The sequence below is a fragment of the Stegodyphus dumicola genome, chromosome 2 (genome assembly GCF_044657685.1).
Source record: "Stegodyphus dumicola isolate Sdum_Otavi_A_Nest chromosome 2, ASM4465768v1".
In the NCBI taxonomy this organism is placed as follows: domain Eukaryota; kingdom Metazoa; phylum Arthropoda; class Arachnida; order Araneae; family Eresidae; genus Stegodyphus; species Stegodyphus dumicola.
Genome location: NC_140769.1, coordinates 249,341,907 through 249,363,030, shown reverse-complemented (window position 1 = coordinate 249,363,030; position 21,124 = coordinate 249,341,907). Strand labels below are relative to the sequence as shown.

Here is a 21,124-nt window from a genome sequence, read left to right as displayed (position 1 = left end):
ATATGAACGATGGATTCGCTGAGAGATTCGAGCAATTCAAAACAAACAAATGTACTCTTGCGTTCATAGTAAATCCTCTCAACGCAAATACAAATGATATCAACAATGAGACATTTGTAATTGATGCTGGATCGTTTCAAATGCAACTGCCGTATTAGAAAACCAAAGATTTGTGGAGTAGCAAGTTTACAGAACTCAAGAGCAAGTTGGAAGAGTTTGAGGTCCAGAAAAGCATGCACATCGAGCATCGCAAATGGACAGCTCTAAAAGAAATTCCGCGAGTTCATATTTAGCGCATGGAATAGTCTTCCAAAATGGTACAGTGAGGTGAGGAAGTTGGCATATGGAGTACTGACGATCTTCGGGTCGACATATTCGTCGAGCAAGTGTTCTCTTGCATGAATATAATAAAAAGTAACGTTTGAAGTCAACTAACAAATAAAAATTTAAAGTCTTGCTTGAAACTTAAAACAACAAGTTGTAAGCCAGATTTAATCAATCATCCAAAAGGCATGCAAAGCCAAAGCTCCCATTGATGTAACTATCTATATTTGTGTAAATTTATATATATATATATATATATACAAGATTCATATATATATATATATATGTACAAGATTCATATATATATATATATGAATCTTGTACAGCGAAAATCCTGAATAACATAATCCTCCACCCGAACATGAGCACCTGGACGCCCGAATTTCGAATTTTCATTTTCTAGCATTTATTTTATTGATGAATAGGCATTCTACGCTAACTTATCTTCTCAAATCCGTCTCAATAAATTGTTACTTCTCACTTTACGATGTAAAGCTGTTTTGGTAAGTTGTTTCTTTTACAAAATTAATCCGAAAATATCTTTGAACAACGGTTAGCGACAAAGGTTTTAGTATAGCCTCCTCATTCCTCTACGCTAAACCATCACCTCAATTTGTTTCACTTAATTTATGATATTGTTAAGCTTTTCTCTCTCTGTCTGTTTTATTTATTTATTTTTAAAGCTCAAATCGAAGTTAACCCAGAGTCCGTTTCACTTTTCAAGTTGTTGCCACCAAATATTATCTCCCTGTATTATATTTAAAGAAATTAAGTAATGAAGACTCTGTATGAAAAAATATATATTTCTCGAACTTTGAAAAAACAACGGTAATTAGAGCGATAAAATCGATAAAATAGCGATAAAATAAAAGTAACGTTTGAAGTCAACTAACAAATAAAAATCTAAAGTCTTGCTTGAAACTTAAAACAACAAGTTGTAAGCCAGATTTAATCAATCATCCAAAAGGCATGCAAAGCCAATGCTCCCATTGATGTAACTATCTATATTTGTGTAAATTTATATATATATGAATCTTGTACAGCGAAAATGCTTCATTCAGAGTGAGTTCTTTGGTATTCTACTTTGCTTATAAATCCCATCACTTCACGGGAACTTCAATTTTGGCCTAACTTAATTTGCCAGTTTGGCCTCATCATTCTTACTTGAGTAAAAGACGAAACACCTTAGCATTTATTAATTATTGTTCACTGAACGGGAATTGGTTTGTTCCCCTTGAAAAGGCAACTAATTTCTGATCAATAGCGATAATTACTTGTTTTTAATTTTTAAGTTCTTTTTCAAAGTTTGAAATTTTGTTATTCATGATTTTAATTCAAGTCCCCGTAAAACGTTTTTTTTTTTTTTTCATAATTTACATTCAAGCTACTTTAAAACACAGTTTTCGGAATTAAACTTCCTACATATGGGTTCCCTCCTTTTTGATATTTTTACTAAATTTATATTAGGAGATAATATAATCAATATTTCTTTAGTAACTAAATTATCTTACTTTGTAGCTATTGCGCAAGTATTAGAAAAACTTGTTTTCAAACTAAGTGAATTTTAGATCATTCAACATTATATATATATATATATATAATTCCGTATTTAAAGCTGTTTATTTGAAGTAAAAAATCAATTATATATAAGCAAAACTATAATATTGAAACAAAACTTTTTAGTGGCTCTGTAAAAACTGGGAAATTTTGTAAATTGTAACTTTTGGCTCTACCGTTTCAAAAGGTTGCCGACCCCTGCTCTAGACAATTCTAAGCAAATGCGAAAGGCAGACAAATCGATTTCCATACGAGTAGCTTCCACACGAGTAGCTTCTCCACGACTTCCACGACTTCCACACGAGTAGCTTCTCCAGCTACTCGTGTGGAAGTTTCAGTAATCCCAAACGAGTTATTAAAAATGGATAATAGTGTTAACATCTTTCTATTTGATGATTTAAAAGATACCCGAATGTTGGATTTTTTCAAGTAAGGTCCCAATCACATTATGTTTCGGCTACGCGGGACTTGACGTCGAAAGGGACAATTTTAAGAACCCGCACAATTCCAGGAAACCCACTTAGCTAGGTTACCATTCTCACATACTACAAAGACTTGAACGCCAAACAGTAATCGATTATCGCTCAAATCGGGATCACGTCATCCTTCAGAAGCAGAACATTCGTCTGATTGGTTGTCTCTACCTGGGACCCGAGACATTTTCGGTGAGGTTTGAAAAAATCCCGCTTAGCCGCAACATTTCTTCCATAGCTAGGCGGGAGTTCGCTTCAGGCGGTGCTCTTTTTCTAGGAATCCTCCCGTTTAAACCAGTGCTATCAGAATCTCGTTTCTGAGAAAAGTCCCGTCTAGCAGGGACTGTAACCATGTGTGATAAGGGCTTTTAAGAAGTGAAGGGAAGCAGTGGAAGAGGCAAATTCTCTTTACGACTGGAACATTTAAAAGTTGTTCGAAACTTTTTGCTCAAATTTATGCCAACCATACCGATACTGGGAGCATTTTCAATGAAACTCGATTTCTTTTGTACTCTTTTGCTTAACCCCCCCCCCCGATAAGCAAAAGTGGATTTACGAAGAGTATTTTGTTTGATTTGAACTTACGTATTTGTATATGTGTTAAGAAACTGTGAAAAATTTTGAAGTTGTAGTGATGCTGAAGAAGAGTTTTCCTTCCATGGAAATAAAAGGCTGCAATTTCCACTTAAATCAGTGTCTGTGAAGAAAGATGAAAGATTTCGGACATATTAAAGCACGATGAGGAACTCACCTCATATTGTATGCTTCTTTTCACACATACCCACAGAATGTGCAATTGCAACTGCGACTACGAACAAATGATGGTTGGCTTTATATTCAAAAAACTTTACTCGACTTTAATAATGCAAGATTAGAAGAATTTTATGATTATTTTGTTGATTAATGATTTGAAAATGATGTCACAACGATACAAATGTGAAATGAGAATGAAAGAATACACCTGACAAATAATAATATAGAAGGATTTCATCACAGATTAAAGTCTCTTATCACAATTTTTTTTTTTCTAAAACTCTAAAGCTGGTAAATGTTTTGAAAAATGAAACCAAATAAAGGGAATTTTTATCGGTCGTTTTTATTTAAATTTAGTAGTGGGAAAAGATGAAAAAATCCGATGTATAATGCAAGAGTTTTGCTGATCACAAAATGCAAGGAAATAATTACTACTGTTTTCTTATTTACAAAAATTCTTCCAAAACATGTAAAAAAATCTCATGTGGAAACTACATGACTTCCTTGTATGGCCTATTAAACTATACTCAATTTTTTGCTGCATTTCATTTAAACTTATTTCCTCGAATTTCATTAGAGATATATTTCGCATTCTAAAAAATACTGAAGGTGAAGAAACTGACCGAATTCATTATTATATTGAGTTTCAAATGTTAACAAATGACGTATCGTTAGGCTTAACTCGCCCTTAAAATTTTAAATTGTTGATAATTCTACAACTATTGCGTGCAGATTAACTAAAGGCATAAAAACCTTAATCGAAACATGAAAAAAATATTCAAACTCTTTTAAAGCAAAACATGGCACGATTTACCAACATCTAAGTACAAAAATACTAAGCTCAACGAGCTAGCTAATAGAATGGGAATATATATATATATATATATATATATATTTATATGCCATTGATGCGGCCGGTTGCAACCAAAAAGGGAGGTGCACAATTACATGTTATAGCAGTCCCATTCACGAAATTTCAACGTTCTGAGGCTACTCGTTTGTTAAGTTATGCGAGATACATGCATGCGTACGTATAGACGTCACGAAAAAAATCTCTTAAATCCATTTTAAATCTATTTTTTAATTCGTTTGCGGAAAAAAGAACTTTACTCTGTCCATACATACAGATGCCACTCAAAAACATCGTCAATTATTAGGTTAATATATATATATATATATATATTTGTGTGTGTGTGTATTTATTTTTTGTAAGTATTTTTAAAGATTTCGGGAATATTAAAATTTTCCAGCAAAGTCAAAAATCTGAAACATCTGTTGCTACAAGTAACCGAAATCACCTTTGAGAGGGACTATAACTGAATGCATTGAATCAGAATATCCTAAACTTTATAGTATTGCTATGCACAAGCATAAACTGCAATAACTGTGACCTGTAGTTGCAGTTGTAATTGATCGTAACAGCATATATTTTTTCTATTAATGTTTTTATGTTAAAATGCCCGAATAAAAAATATTTTAAATTATTACACAGAAACTTATTGAATTAAATTCTTGAAAATATATTGTAGAGACATTAGGTATTTTTTGGAAGCAGGCAAGATGAAAAATTAGCAACGCCTTCGCCGGGAATCGAACCGCGGACCTCTGGAATCCACGTCCAGCGTGTAAACTACCACACCACGAAGGCATGCCAAGAAGGCGGGAGAAATACCTTATAATGTTACTTAAAATTAATATTTTTTAAACTATTTGATGGCTTATTTAAGTGATTCCCCCCACTTAACGAAACCAATATTCCTTGATGACTAATAAATTTATCAATATTTTCTTTCTAATTACATGGATATTCCAAATGAATGCAAGTAAAGCAAGTCCATTCAGATGTTATATTTCTTATATATGACTTTTGCTGTCTGACGTTGAAAAAAAAAAAAAACTTCTCTTGACTTCTTTACGTTGGTAAGCACAGACAGAGCAGTTAATATTTAAAAAATAGTTAATATGCATAAAAAATAAGCCTTGTAAGATCCTGCAATAGTGTTAGTGGTATTTCGGAAGATGTATTTTTCTTAAGATATTTTTCTTTTAGTAACGCATATTTACACTGAGCGATTTGTTTTATAATTCATCTTAATGCTGAATTTTGGAAGACTGCATTATAATGATGTTAATTTTACTTTATGAGATAGGCTATCTTTTATCCCATTGCCAAAATCATTGCAAAGTCTAATCATCATCTATTCCTTTTAAATACACCATTGGCTTCATTCATGCGAAGGTTCTAAGATCGTGGATATTTTTCATTTATTTCTCTTAATCCCCCCCCCGGTATCTAAAGTTTTTATCTGATCAGACAATCTGGGCGGGACCAAGTCCCCATCAACACTCCCTAAATAACTTCATTCTGAAAAGAAGGTCTAATAATGATTAATGATTTCGTACAAATGGGAAATATTTTGGCAACTGTACGAGCATAAACAAGAAAACACCAGTTAGACCCATCGGTCATTCAGCTATCTTATCATCGATAACGCTGCTCAAGACACACAACAAGGGGTGACAGAATTATAGCCTCGAGAAAGGGAAAATTCCTTTCCAGTTTTAATGAAAAATGCCTCGGGAGAAAGATCTGACGATTCTCTGTCGAGATTTTTTTGGCTCGACAGTTTTTTTAACTGCATTCAGTCTCTATGCCGCTCACTATAAAACTTACAAACTAAACTTCTTAAGACAGCATACACTAACAGCCGTACTTTCTCCGCGATTTGTACACAGCCCCAAGTTTGACAGCCACTTCTCTACCACTAGGCCAACAAGGTGACACTTCTCTGTTATTTCATATACAGTTTACATATGTTGTTAACTTTAACATACTTCTTTACTTTTTTGTACATTCATTATTTTATGGATGGTTTTTAACTTTTTTCTTCTTTTCCATGCTCTATGTCTATAAAAGTGATTTTTCGGTTTTTATTTTTGCAACTTTTAAAATTTCTAATTATAATAAATTTCTAAATGTAAAAAGTTTTAAATGACCCAAATATTTAGGTTTCAGTTATTTCTTAAAAAAATAGGACACTCTTTACGGTATTTTTACAGAAAAATGAATTTGCAGACTTTCGATGAATTTTCAATTTGCATTTATTGTTAAAAATGATATCTACAAGATGTTGTTATTTTAAAAAATTATTTAGATCAAAATTTATGATTTTTTTCCGAAACTGTATGTCCCTTGTTTCGCTATTGCTTTAATACTTTCTTCTAAAAAGCCTTTTTTCTTTTTGAAGGGGGATATATAAGATAAAAAATATGTAACTCTGAATTATATTTTAAATTAGTAATAACCCCTTAAATTTTCCTTCTAGTTTGGACCGTTCCTCCTGTCTATTCTAAAAGTGATAACTTTTTCGAAACTGCGTCATATCTGAAAAACTAATCCCGCATTATGCCATGTTAACCTTCTGCATTGCGTATACTCCTTAGCCAATCAGATCGACGAAAAATCTTAGTGTAAATACCGTGGTAATCCAACTACGCTCACCCTTTTTATTTCGACTCTTCTTCCTGGCCGCTCTTTGGTTCGCTGCTCTCTTTGCTTTGTCTTGCTGCTAAGTACGCCGTTATCTAAAATGTGAAACGCACGTTATACAAATTCGTGGGGTTCACATTGCGTCCAAGATGATGTCGGAAGAATATGTTTCGATAATTAGTTCATTGTCCAACGATAAAAATTATGTTCAATTCGGCCACATCTGTCTACAAATCTCGCCTTCGTTATGCATCATTCAATCTACGCAGCGAAACAATTACTCAATCTGTTACAGCTATCTTCCAGTCATCAAGATAATTACACTTATTATTACTACATGTATATTGTATTCTGCAGGTAAATAATTCGTGCCTTTAAAAATTACGTTAGGGGTCGGCGAAATTTTAAATTGCGAATTTAGTCATGCGCCTTTTCTAAAAGTTTGCCGAACGCTGGGCTAACGAATATCCTACTATATATAATAGATTCCGCTTGTAGCCTTCAGTAAGCCTACGGCGCATATTGCAGAAATACAGTCTTCAGATCTATACAAAATCTGTTGATTAATTGGCACAATAGACAACATAGACTTATAGTGTTGCGAGGCCCCAACTTGTCAGCAACAGTGGTAGTGACTGCTATGGACTGTAAATTACACAAACTCGTAAGAAGGGTTTAAATCCCTTTTTATTCCACTTTAGAAATAACAGCTGCGTTCACTTGACGCTCACAAACTACGCCGACCCGGCGGCTTAACAAAACAGAAATGTGAAACTAAAAATAAATGACAGGCTGAATAAATAACGAGATCACTACCTACGAGGTTCTAAAATCGTAACTAACTTAACCGCGTTCTAAGATACAGCTGAGATTCAGCAAGCTTAATGATTAAGCTGTTGAAGATTCAACGAATTGCCGAAGTAGGCACACAGGCCGAAAAGCGTGGTTCTTAAATTTCTACCTAGCAACCTTCACGTTAGCGATTCAAGAAGCACACATACAAACTCGTTTTCCTTCTATTTAAACTCAACTTACTTCTGCTAAAAATTTGAATAGACTGCGCGTTCTACTACAATTTTACATACTCTGGCATTAGCAATTCTAGGGGAAAGTAAAGGCTTGACAGGAAAGATAGCTTAAACTTAAATGTTAGTTAAAATAAATATAAACCCTACAGACTCTAACCTGTCCACATTAGAATACCGGAAAACGGAACCGTAAATTCAACTGACACCACGTACACACTTTATGTGCCACTTCTCTATTAAGACTTCTTCACAGCTAAGTTCAGAAGATAATTACAATGTTAACAACATCTATAAGAAACAAAGAACACAAGTAGAAGAATCCCCAGGTTCCTGCAAAAATAAAACAAAGTTTTAAGACGTGGCTGCTTGTCTCATCTTACTCAGTTTTTGGCAGAACATGGGTTGTTAACGACTTTTATTTGTTCCGCTTCCGACATCGTGGAAACAACCACTGCTTCTAGGATGTAGCCGGGGACCTGGACCACTAAGTATTCTATTGCGAAAATTCTGCATTACACTTCTTTTGCGAGACAACAGAGGGACATAATCATGAATGGGCTGAAAATAATTTAAAAAATGACCAACTCATACATATATACAGGTAGCTGTGCTACAACACGGCATCCTGTAACTCAGTTTCGCTATAACACGAAACATGAATTGCGAGAACCCTCCTACAACACGGCATCCTATAACACGTTTTTGCTCTAACAAGATAAGAAAATTGCCCAAGCAATCCCAGGAAATTTAACGAACTTCGCACGAAGTTTTTCCATATTTGAGCAAAGCACCAATATAGTCCACTTTGAAGACGGTGGCCAAAATATAGGCCAGTTTTGCAGGGTCTTAAAACACCGGTCCCAAATATCGGTCAGAGAAATTCTGCCGCTCTCACCCTTCAGGATTTGGGGATAGTAATTATTCAACAAACTTTCCTGCCACTCGTCGGATGACCTTCGCAAACACCCTCTAGAACTTAACCAGCAGGTGCTGCCTTCGCGCTTTCTCCCTAATCTGTTATCTGAAAATTAACAAAGGCTAAAGGAAAGGTTTCAAAAGAGTAGTAGTTTCACATTGAAATGGCAATTGAAGAGGGTGGAAGAAACATTCCTATTTTCCATCTTTTTAAGTAAACCTTTCAAAACTCTTCAGTCATTTCAAGATTAACATATAAGAATCCTTGTTTCGTATTGTCCTGCTAGTTCTTTTCCAAGAAGCGGTTCCAGTATGAACAAAAATCCTCAGGAAGACGAGCCACATGTTGGAGACCGATCGTTAAATTTTTAACCGGTAACAATGGAAAATCGTTTCCTTCCATGACTGTCAAAGTATAGCACAGTAGAAACAATACCCAGTGACAAAAGACCACAGTCCCGTGACAAAACCAGTGACAAAAGACCACGATCAGTTTTGTCACTGGACCACAGTCCAGTGACAAAAGACAACAATGAAGGAACCTCACTATCGCAGAGGATGAACGACATGAGGTCACAATGAGAGCTCCAAAACGCACAATCTGAATGTTTGGTTTCCAAAATTTGAATCCTCATCTACGTGGCCTGAAAACAAAATTGTCTCACGCCGCTGGTCATCAGTCTGCGTGGAATCACGGTGTGTTAAAGAATAACGTCTTTGCATTAAGACATTAAGTTTCTTGTACCAAAATATGTCTGATAAAGATTTAAAAAAAAAGTTTAATAGAAAATTTATTTCTTTAGAAGTAAAGATACAAATCTTGGATCGTCTTTTAAAAGGAGAAAAGTCATCTCACATCGGAATAAGTCTAAATCTGAATGAAGCAACAATCCGGACTATTAAGAAAAATGAAAAAGAAATAAGAAGTGCAGTTGCTGCAGGATCTTTGATATCCGCAAAACATGCAGCTCGGCCCCGAGCGCCAATAATTGAGAAGATGGAAAAGGCACTCAGCGTTTGGATTAATGATAGTTGTCAAAAAATAATTCCGTTGGATGGTAATATCATTAAACAAAAAGGACTCAAAATTTACAAGCACTTTAAAGAACATGGAAAATCCTCTGATCACAAAATTAACTCAGTAAAGGTTGGTTCGAAAATTTCAAAAAACGTTTTGCCATTCATAACATAAGAATTCAAGCAGAATATGCATCGGCTGATTATGAAGCTGCTAGGATGTTTCCTGAAAAAATTCAAAATATTATAGAAGAGCAGGGATAAACAGTAGATCAAGTTTTCAATGCCGACGAAACTGGGCTGTGGTAAGGCCCAGTAGAACCTTTTATATCGAAAAAATAAAAAAGCTGCACCCGGATTTAAGGTGTCTAAAGATTGTCTAACACTACTTTTGTGCACTAACGCATCCAGGGACTTTATGACAAAACCCTTGTTAGTTTGCAGGTCTTTAAATCTTCGTGAACTTAAAGGCGTAAATAAAAACACCTTACCGGCATATTGGAAAGAAAATGCAAGAGCTTGGGTAGCTGGAGATTTATTTAAAGACAGGTTTTTAAATTGTTTTGTACCAGACATTGAACGTTCTTGAAGGCAGAAAATTTTGAGCTTCCAGGTGCTATTACTATTAGATAATGCTCTATGTCACCCGCAAGATTTGAATCATCCCAGCGTCAAAATACTGTTCCTACTACCTAACACTACTTCATTACTCCAACCATTGGATCTAGGCATTATTTATACCTTTAAAACGTAAGAAGAGCATTACAGTGAATTTTAGACGTAACCGATTCAAAATCTAATGTAATGGAAGCTTGGAGTGTTGATTTTCAATCAACACTGTATTGACATCATATCGTTGTCACTGAAAGAATTGAACACATCAACGTTACATGCGTGCTTGGAAGAAGATGTCGCTCTCTTCAGTTGAAATAGAAAACTTGCGTGAATCGTCAGGAAACGAAAATTGGTAGCATATTAGAACTCGGTAAGTCTATCGGAGTAGAAGGTTTTCTGGAAATGGCTATTGACGAGGTTCAAGATTTATTAGTGGAAGAAGAAATTGACGAAGCAGATTTGATGGAAATGTCATTCGAAGCTGTAAATCAAAACAATTCTGAGGACACTAGCACTGATGAAGACTGTGCAGTTAATAATTTAACACTAAAAAAAATTGAAAGAAGGCCTAAGCTTAGCTGAAAATTTCGAGTCACTTTTCTTCAATGCACGCCCTTCCGCTGAAAGAAGCCGAAAATTCAAAAGGGAGCTGCAGAATTGTCTAGCTCCATTTCAAGAAATTTACAATGACCTGATAAGAACGAGTAATCAAAAGTAAAATTACAGATTTTTTAAAGAGGGAAGAAGATGCCAGAACTTTTAAATGAAGAAAAATGTTCTGACAATGAAAGCGATTTCATTCCACCGAAAAAACATTCTCGGTTAATTATAGTGAGCAATAACGAAAAAGAAATTAATTAAATTAAAAGTTAAGTTAGATTAAAACAATATTTTTGTTTTTTTGTTGTACATACATTTATATTAACCGAAAAAAAAAACATTCTCGGTTAATTATAGTGAGCAATAACGGAAAAGAAATTAATGAAATTAAAGTTGCGTTAGATTAAAACAATATTTTTTGTTTTTTGTTGTACATACATTTATAGTTTTAATGAAAATTCAAGTTATTTATGTAGAATTAAAAAAAATACTTGGTTTTAATAAGGTTTCGAAACGTAACCCCCTTTTTGTACTGGCTGTGGGTCACGTACAACACGGTTTCACACAACCCAGCATTTTCTAGAAACCTATATACAGGAGAGTTACCTATTTTATTCTAAGTAACTGCATTAATTGCTTATAGTTTAAATTAATATATTCTTTTTTTTTAGCCCTAAGGGGCAATTTGCCCAGAAGGGCTATTAATTTTGTTTTGGCATTTTGCGTTGATACACTATAAAAGGCGAATCACTTTTTAAATTGTTGCCACAAAATATTAGAGCCCTGTATTATATTTAACGAGATTAAATAATGAAGAATCTGTATAAATGTATGTATGTTTCTCGCACTGTGAATAACGTACGTCTGCACCCGAATATGGGCACCTGGAAGACCAAATTTCGAATTCATTTTATTATCTATTTCATATTTTGTAAAGTCTTTATGACTTTTTGATTAAGAAACTCAACGATTTAAAAGTGAACAATAGCAGAACTGCAAAATAATAAAATATTTATCTCCAGCGCGCGAGACTGTATATCGGAAATTCTAAAGATAGGCTCATTTTAAAATTATTTTGCGACATTGCTGTTGAACTGAATTTTATGGTTTAAGTGCAATTTCTTCTTCCACTAATAAATCTTTATTTAATAAATAAAGATACCACAAAAAGCATTAAAAAAACGTTCCTTTGGGCGTAAAATAAAATCTAAAAGCTCTCAGATTTTTTTTTTTTTTTTGTTTTTTGTTCTGTTTGTGTGTGTTTTGCAAATCAGTTCCACTCCAAGTAATGCATTATTTGCTTCATTTTTATTTAGTTTATTGTATTCTGTATCAGTTTAATTCTATGTAACAGCATGAATTAATTATAGGTTAACTATCGTAGTATTTATACCATACATACACGCATACATTTAACTGATTATATTCTACATATGCATGTAACTGAGTTATATTTCGCAACTGTCATATCTATAGCACTTCATCGTAGCTCTCATTGTCGAATCTATTAACAGTATTTCAGTGTCAATAATCCATCTTAAGTCCAGTTAATATATCAGTTCATTAACTGAATTTTACCACTTCCCTCTTATTTTCTGCAGGTGGTTCAATTTCTTTGCAGCCAAGAAATTCCGCACGGCAAGGCAGCAGTGGCATCATCATATGAAGAAAGTTCCGTCTCTCTTAAATTCGCACCTGTTTAGCCAAACTGATTCCTGTCATTTACAGCGATCATGTACAGTTTCATGGACAGCTTAATAAAACCTGCAACTTGTAAATGCTTTCTTTTCCTACACTGCTTCCTTCATTCACTCACTTACCCAGAACTTGGCATGTCCCTCATGAACTTTGACATTTAAAAAGGATTGAAACTAATCAGTTTACTTGCCCCTTCACCAAAGACTGTCTGGGGCGCTAGTAATGCATGATATTTTAAAACACACACAGTTCTGTCAGTTAAACTTCCTAAACAAAGAATTTCTTGGAAGTTCTTTAATTAGCGTATCAGAATGTAAAGAAACTTTAAGAATTTTTTTTTTTTTTTTTAATGATAAAACAAGTGAGGTCTAGTGCAGAATGTGTCACAGTTAAGGTGGAAGGCCTACCTACATTCCTCTATTTTTATTTTGATCGGATACCATTGTTTGATATTTTACTGGGAATAAATTCAGGATTTTATCTTTCTATGTGCAAATTATCGCTTTTTTAAAGAAGCCAATTATCGACTTTTCATAGCCCTAATTGATGATTACTACCCAACACTGGCTGAGTGGTCCGATCAACGATGATAATCCGATCCGATATCGTATCCCAGAGAAATAAGCTGGCTGCTTGGAAATTTTCATGAGTTTTCCCATGTGTAACGTGAATATGAGGCAGTTTTTCGAAGGAAGTACTTCTCTGTATGGATAAATAATCCTAATGTTCTATGCCATGAGGCAATAAATCCAAGTGGGCCTAGCTGGGCAGTAAGTATTTAGCATTCTGCAATATTTAATTAAGTATTTAGCATATGCAAATTTTCGAGTTAAGGTAAATGTTATTGATCTCTTTTTCCTTTCACTTTGTTCTTTTATTTTATTTCCTGCCTATGAAAATTTAATCGTTAAAGTTTATTACTTTTGATGGTTTTATACTTTGGCTTTAAGATTCATGTTAATGGAAGTAGATTTAAAAAAATAATACCAAGAAACACATCTAACTATAAATACAAAACAAAATGTATATTTACTACACCATTATAATCAAATTTTACTGTTACATATTGAGAGATAAATTTATTAATAATTAAATATTAATTAACATATGAACATCTATTGTAATATGATAAATACCATTTTGTTAAAAAATTATCTCATATTTCAGCGACCTCCAGCCTTTCTCAATCAACGATCTATTTTACGTGATCCATGATAACGCGACGACATGATTTGAATTTGAATTAGTACTGTAGAAACATTAGGTAGTTTTGGAAGCACGCAAGATGAAAAATTAGCAACGCCTTCGTCGGAAATCGAACCGCGGACCTCTCAATTACGCGCCGAGGGTGCTGACCACTACACCACGAAGGCTCGCTAAGAAGGCGGGAGAAATACCTTACAGTACTACTTTTTTTTAAATAATGAATATTATACAGGCCTTTAACTAGTTAATTAGATGCCTATATTTGGGTATATTTCACGGAATTTATCAAAATATCGTCTTAATATTGACAAATCAACAAACAAATAATCTTTTAAGGTACAGGAGATGTTTTACCAATTTAGATTTCATTTCATTACCAAAAAAGTGTTCGTTCACGTGCAAGTGGGAAGATCCAAATGTAAACAAAACTTTTAGTGTACTATTTGTGATCAGGCCCGGTTTTGGATTATTGGCGCCTTAGGCCACCAGTGGAATAGGCACCCGTATAAATTAAACATGTTAATAATTAAAAACAAAATATACATTTATTTATTTATTTATTTATTATTTATATTTATTTATTTATTTATTTTATTTATAAATTTTGTATTCGCTTGTTAAAACAATTTAGCGGCTGCCTGGGCCGCCTATGCGTGACTCTGTTCGCGATTAACATTGCGCATAAATTCAAAAGATGACACTAAAGTATTCAGAAATTCCGCTTTCACGGCAGACTCGCTTAACAAATCTAACAGATTTATGAGCAGTAAAGTTAACAATAATTATCTACTTTATGATCATATTTTGACTATAATAAAAGAATATTTTTCTTCGTTCTTATTCTATAAAGAAAAAAGTATTTGCGAGTATTCAAAATTAAAAATCCTATTTTTCAAAGTCGCCTTTTTTCAAACAGATTATTTTTAAAAAATGTTTTTGAGCTTAAATAGTAGACTAAACATACTTGCAGGTGCTGACAATTTGATACAGCTTACTTAAAAAAAAAAAAAAAAAAAAAAAAAAAAAAAAAAAAAAAAAAATCAACTGCTTTATGATAAATTTCACCTTTCAAATAGCATAAACGAATAGTTAAATTGGAAATTTTCACTAAAGGTTTCACATACATGAAGTGCTTAGAGACACAGCGGCTGATAAATATCTTGATATTGTATTGGAATGGGCAGGTATGTTCACACAGCCCAGTAATTCAGTTTATCTGCTCGTCGGATAAAAGTCAATTTAATGCGGAATTTTTATGTAAATTAATTGTATTCAATAAACTTAATTTTATGGATATGAACTCTCCCAGAACTGAACTGAAAAATCTTGAAATAAATTAATAAAAAAATTCCTTTTGTTTCTACAAAATCTGTTTCCCACCACACTATCATTTTCTTTTACGTGATATCTACAATTCTGTTTCCGAAATAAAATTTTATTTCTGAACCCATTCTCGTGCAGATGTTACGGACAATTAGACAGGAAATAAAAGAAAGAAGCAAGCAAAAAAAAAGGCATCTTAAAAAAAAGGCAGAGTGGAAGATGAGGGGAGGGGAGACTAGAAATCGGCGTAAAATACCCCGTTTCTTCGACCTGCAGCGACGGAAACTGCGATGCTAAGGTTTGATTTCAGCAACAACCGTACGCGCATGTGCCATGGGACACCCGATGACGTCACGATCAGCCATGTTGTTCGCCGGTCTCAGTTTCTCCCGGTAAACGCGCCATAGAACATGAAGAGCGAGGACGATTTGCCCCCCGTTCCTGCCATCGTAGATCGAAATGGTGACACTAAGGTGGTCCCGGGGCCCATCGATGATGATGATCCCTGGGCTCTGCCGGATATTTGTGAACAAGGCCCAAGATGGTCAGGTAAGTTCTTTTCTGTTACCGTTCTTTGAACCGTAAGGATTGCATGCGTGATGCGGTATAGCATCTTTCTCTTTCTGGCAGCATCATTCGCTTCCAGAGATTCAACTTCGGCTCTGAAATTATATTAATGCTGAAAAATCTTAATATATTTCTCAGTTTATTACTGAATTTTTTTAAAAAATGTCTCGGTAGACATCTTGTTGTGTTATCGATCAGCAGTATGCTCAGAGATATCACCAATAACGGCGTGGAATCTAAGGAACCGAGTGCAAAACAGTGGCTTGCATTGAATAAATTCTCAAAGGGATTACCTTGGAATATCATCTGAAATGTTGTGATGACATTTAAATTGAAAAGAGAAAACATTAAAATTACAAAATATACGAAAAATAAATAACTAAGAAGAGTACGAATAAGATCGTCAAGGTAGAATATTTCAATTAATAATTTTCTTTTTGATTGCATAATAATAATTTCTTTTAAAAATAATTGTTATTTTGTGTAGTTAAACAAAAATAAACGAAAGTGGATTACGTACATCTGCGTTTCATTCGCAGCATCAGTAACAAAGATATGAAGTGGTGTGTTTGAGAGAAACACAGCAAAGTTTTAGAATTGAAAATCGATTAGAGAGTGTTTCCTGTTGATCTTATTGTCCATTCAGATTTCTAGTAAGATTTAAAAACGGTCTCTTCATCTACGATATTAAATGTTTGCTTAGATGTTATTAGATTAGATTAGATTATTAGATTTCTTACATTATTATACGTCTAAGAAAGACATTATTATTAGATTTCTTAGATTCACTGGATGTTATTAAATGCTCTTTAGAATATTTGTAAGCAAACGTATTTTTTTCTTTTCATTTAAGTAAATGGTTACTAACGTGAAATTAGTTTCTCCAAGCCATTTACTGGGAGTCGAGGGGGAAAAATCTACGATTTATCCCCCTCCCTCGTTTTTTTTTTTTTTTTTATTTAAACACATTAGGTGGAAGAGAATGAAGAAGTTACCATTTCAGTTATATTGCTTTAGATTTTTTTTTTCAGTTTCAACGTCAACACTTAGGAAAGTTTTCAAAACCCTTCGGAAATTTTCATTCATTAAACAGGAAATTTGAATAATAAATTTTTAACTGATATTGTGCAATTTATGTTATAGTAAAGGATATCAGACTTATTTAGTTTTCTATAAAAGAAGGGGGGAAACATTTCTAGAGACTTTCATGTTGGTTCAAATCCTGTATTAAAACTCGCCAGTTAAATTTATCAGCTCCTTTGATATGATGACGCCTTGAAACAAGATTCTGAACAGTCCAATCAGAACCGGAATTTGCTTGAAAGCTTTAATTATTTTAGATCTTATCAGCAATTACTGTACTACTTTAGATACTTGCTACCTTCCTTGTGTGGCAGAAATTCCTGAGTTTTTTCCCTAAACCGGTGAATTTGTATTAATGTGAATTAATACAGTGTGTGAAACCTTATTTAAAGAATCATATTTAGTGTAAAACCTTATTCAAAGAAGAAAAGTTAATTATTACACAGTTAAAACTTCTAAGGAAGGTATTTTTCCCAGTATGCATCAATTACAAAAATATATTTTTTTCTTGGATTTCTGCCCTCCTACTTGCGTCCCCTTACGCCAAGGATATATAGGTATACACGTGACATATAGGAACTGAATCGACAAATGTACAGAATGTTTAGGTATTCCATGAATTGTCGGATTTCTCAATTTACGCGTTATATTAGAAAATATTCAGTTCTCATACATAAATATGCATGTATTTTATGAATTATACCAATCCGTAGAATACGGATGCAAATACATTGGAAACAGGATTTATCTACAACCTGTTTCGTATCGCAATAAGATCAGTTATTTCTCGAATTTGAGGTGAACGAGAAACTGCATTTTAATGACACGTGCGCAAACGAGAAAAAATTTCAAAATTCTGCATGAAAATAATTTTGAATGCAGGAAGTTTCCTAATTACATTGATAGTAGAGAAGAAGATAACATTTTATGATCAGCTCTAAATTAAATAAGGAAATGTTTTCAATAATCATTTTTTTTAAAATTAGAGAAAAAATTAAAAGCTGAGATAAAAGGAACTTTTTATTATTTATATTATCAGTAACCCTCTTCTTATTATTTATATTATCAGTAAGTTCTGAAACCGAAGTCTGATCTACTTGTACTGATTATTCAAGAAATGTTACTAACAGCTTGAAACCAATCTCATCCGTAATAGAAATTTAATCCATATAAATATCCGGATTTTGGTAACAATTTGAATCGAAGATCACATATTCCGCGCGCTTAGACTTCTTTTGCCGTTGAGCTACAAATGCTAGCAGCCGCAGTATGTTTAGTTTATGACGAAATTGGGATGATTTCTCCCTTGACCTTGGATTTTATTGTTTATCTTGGTGTTCTCTTTCGACAGCGTGGAATCTACTATATTGAAGATCTTAATCTGCACATGATGTCTGTCGGGACGTACAGCGTACACCGATTTTACAAGTGCTTTCATATGAACTTATCATTACAACAGCTCTCGCATAAATTTAATATTATGATATCCTTCGAGGGAAACTTATAATTAAAACAATTTTCGCTGGAAATTCTCACGCAACAAGTTTTGCATAAAATTAGAAGATTTTATACGAACTTTTCATGCTCTCATTCCTACATCTTTTTTTCACCCTATTGAGTAGATTTTTATCTTTCCTCAGTGAAGATACTGAATTCGTTACAAGAAATATTTATTAGTTCAAAGAGGCAATTTCCCCAGAAGGCGTATTAATTTCGTTTTGGCATTTTGCATTGGTTCACTATAAAACGCGTTTCACTTTTGAAACTGCTGCCACCAGAGCCCTGCATTATATTTAAAGAAATCATATAATGAAGAATCTGCATGAATGTATGTATGGTTCTCGCACTGTGAAAAATAATAGTACCTAGTGACATCCAATTTTGAATAACGTAGGGTATCGAATATACACATCTGAAAGCCCAAACTTAGAATTTAGAATTTATTTTATTATCTAATTCATATTTTGTAAAACTTTAACGAATTTTTGATTAACAATCTCAACAATTTCAAAGCAAACAATGGCGACACCCACGAATATATATATATATATATATATATATATCTAGCGCGTGAGACCGTGTATCGGAAATTCTAACAATATGCTCTTTTAAATATTTTATGATATTGCTGTTGAATTAAATTTTATGATTTAAGTGCGAAGAACATGATATTTATTGAATAAAGGTAACACACAAAATGTTAAAAAACGGCCCTTTGGGCGTAATATAAAATCTGAAAACTTTCAGATTTCTTTTTTAAAAAAATTTTATAAGCAATATTACACTATTTGTCTCTGAAATATGGAAAGAATATTTTCAATGATGAAATAAACATACCATACAAACGTTTAAACATTTTTATACTTCATTTTTTTAAATTTCGTTAAAAATATCACGTTAGTATTTTTAAACATTTGCTTACGTACGTATTTGGCAGATCATACATTTAATTTTTCAGCTCTAGTTTAATGAATAAACAAATAAATATAAAAATTTAATTATAAAATTATTAAGGTATAATATGAAATAAGATAAGTAGGAAGAAGGTTTTAGAACTCTGTCATCAAAATGCGACAAATTACAAGTAGGAGCGAGATACAATATCCAAAACTTTGCAACTAAACCTTTTTAAGCCAATGCGCTTTCAAGAAGCTATCGCAACGTCTCCAGCATTCTACTCCACGGAGACCTTAAAAACTGCATAATCCATAATTACATTCGAACTCGCGACGGGGGGTCGGACGGCCAATTTTCAGAGGTTTTTTACACATAAATATTAATCAGTCACGATAATGAATTGTATTGGGTGGTCCAAGGTAAACCAAACCGGACATGACAGACTTCACTTGCTTTGAGTTCAGTGTATCTCGGGCCATGTGATATTTTATTACCAGAAATGAGAGTACTTAAATATATGTTATGAGTTAGAGCTAAAACTCTTGGAACGAAAATGTTTCTCTAACTGAATAATCACTAGTTGTAGAAACAGTCTGAAAATGGAAAGGTTAATACGAGGAATCACGAATGCGAGGCTAACAGATAGTATGAGGTAACACGATTTCTAACCGCGGAGTTCCAATGAAACGTGCGCCAAATTATTTCTCGAAATGTACAGAGGCTTTTATTTTGAAATCAAAACCAAATTGAGGCTGAATTTGAAACATGCAGTCCTTATTCATCGCAAAAATATTTCACAATAGTGCACATAAAGCCAAAATTTTACTCCAAAAGCTAGTGAGCCGAAAACTTAAATGAAGAAGAATCGGTGGAAAAAGTGACAATATGATGCTTTGAAGAAGGATTACGGTGATTTACATCTTTTGAGAAATACAACGAATAATAGAGCATGTAGGCAGAAATACATTCTTGAAAAAAATTTTAAAAGTAGTTCAATACAATCGAGCCCCGCTATGACGAACTTCAAGGAGCCGAAAGTTTGATTCGTTGCATTCGATCTGATAAGGCAGCGGGGTGCGGACTGCATCATTTCGCAAAACAGACCAAAAACTTTGTTGGTGAATCACACAGAAAGAGTGATTAGAATTACCACATCCCCCAAAAGATACTAACAATAAATTTAATTTTAATAAAAATTATTAAAAGGTAATTAAAATTTTTATTAAGTACAATTACTAAATTTCGTTGTTTTTAAGTTTCACCATACGTTAATAATTTTACACACACACACACACAAAAAAAAAAAAAAAAAAAAAAAAAAAAAAAAAAATTAAAAATGGATAAATGTCATGGTTTAAACTCTTCCCTCCAATTACACATTTTGATTTAAGATGCGCTATTTACAATTATGAATAAGTATCACGTGCTGTCTGATAGCTCAATCAAAGAACTTGAATGAATTATAAAGAACCGATTCAAGTTCTATGTCTCACATGATATCGTACGATCTTTTAAGGTATGTTTATTATGTGTTCTGATTTTCCAAAAATTGAGAACCCGCCTATCATAGCCCGTTTGTTAAGGACACATAGAAAGGTGTGGCTAACTACAAAAGAACTGCGATATAAAGGTTCTAGAGTCATTAAGTTATTTTGAAGCAGGACCCGTAAAAAATGTGCAATGTCCTCGTCGGGACTCGAAACCTAGACCTCTCGCATACGCGTCGAGTATGCTTCCAGTTACACCACGAAGGCATGCAGAAAGGGGAGGAATACCTTATATTCTCCCCTTTTTAAAGGGCGAATGGGGATGAAGGAACAAAATCGCCAAATCCTGGTGGTTACGAATTGTCATCCACCACCTTTTAGTTCGGGCGTCACTTGTACAGACAACAGGATCATCAACGCAAGAGACGTGAAAAATGTGCAATACCCTCTCCGGGACTCGAACCCTGGACCTCTCGAATACGCGTCGAGTAGGCTTCCAGGTATACCACGAAAGTATGCGAAAAGAAGGGAGAAAATGCCTTATTAGGTATGTTTCGTTATTTTTGATATCTTTTTCTTCTAAATTAAGCC

The 21,124-nt window shown here is 33.6% G+C and overlaps 1 protein-coding gene across 1 annotated transcript in view; it reads left to right on the top strand.

The window, feature by feature from the left end:
- The first annotated feature begins 15,367 nt into the window (after nt 1-15,367).
- LOC118182226 (sodium-dependent phosphate transport protein 2B-like) overlaps nt 15,368-21,124 on the top strand; it is a 119,456-nt gene continuing 113,699 nt past the window's right edge. Inside the window, exon 1 of the mRNA XM_035351547.2 lies at nt 15,368-15,548. Coding sequence (XP_035207438.1) covers nt 15,410-15,548 — 139 coding nt within the window. The 5' untranslated portion in view covers nt 15,368-15,409. The remainder of the gene's footprint in view (nt 15,549-21,124) is intronic.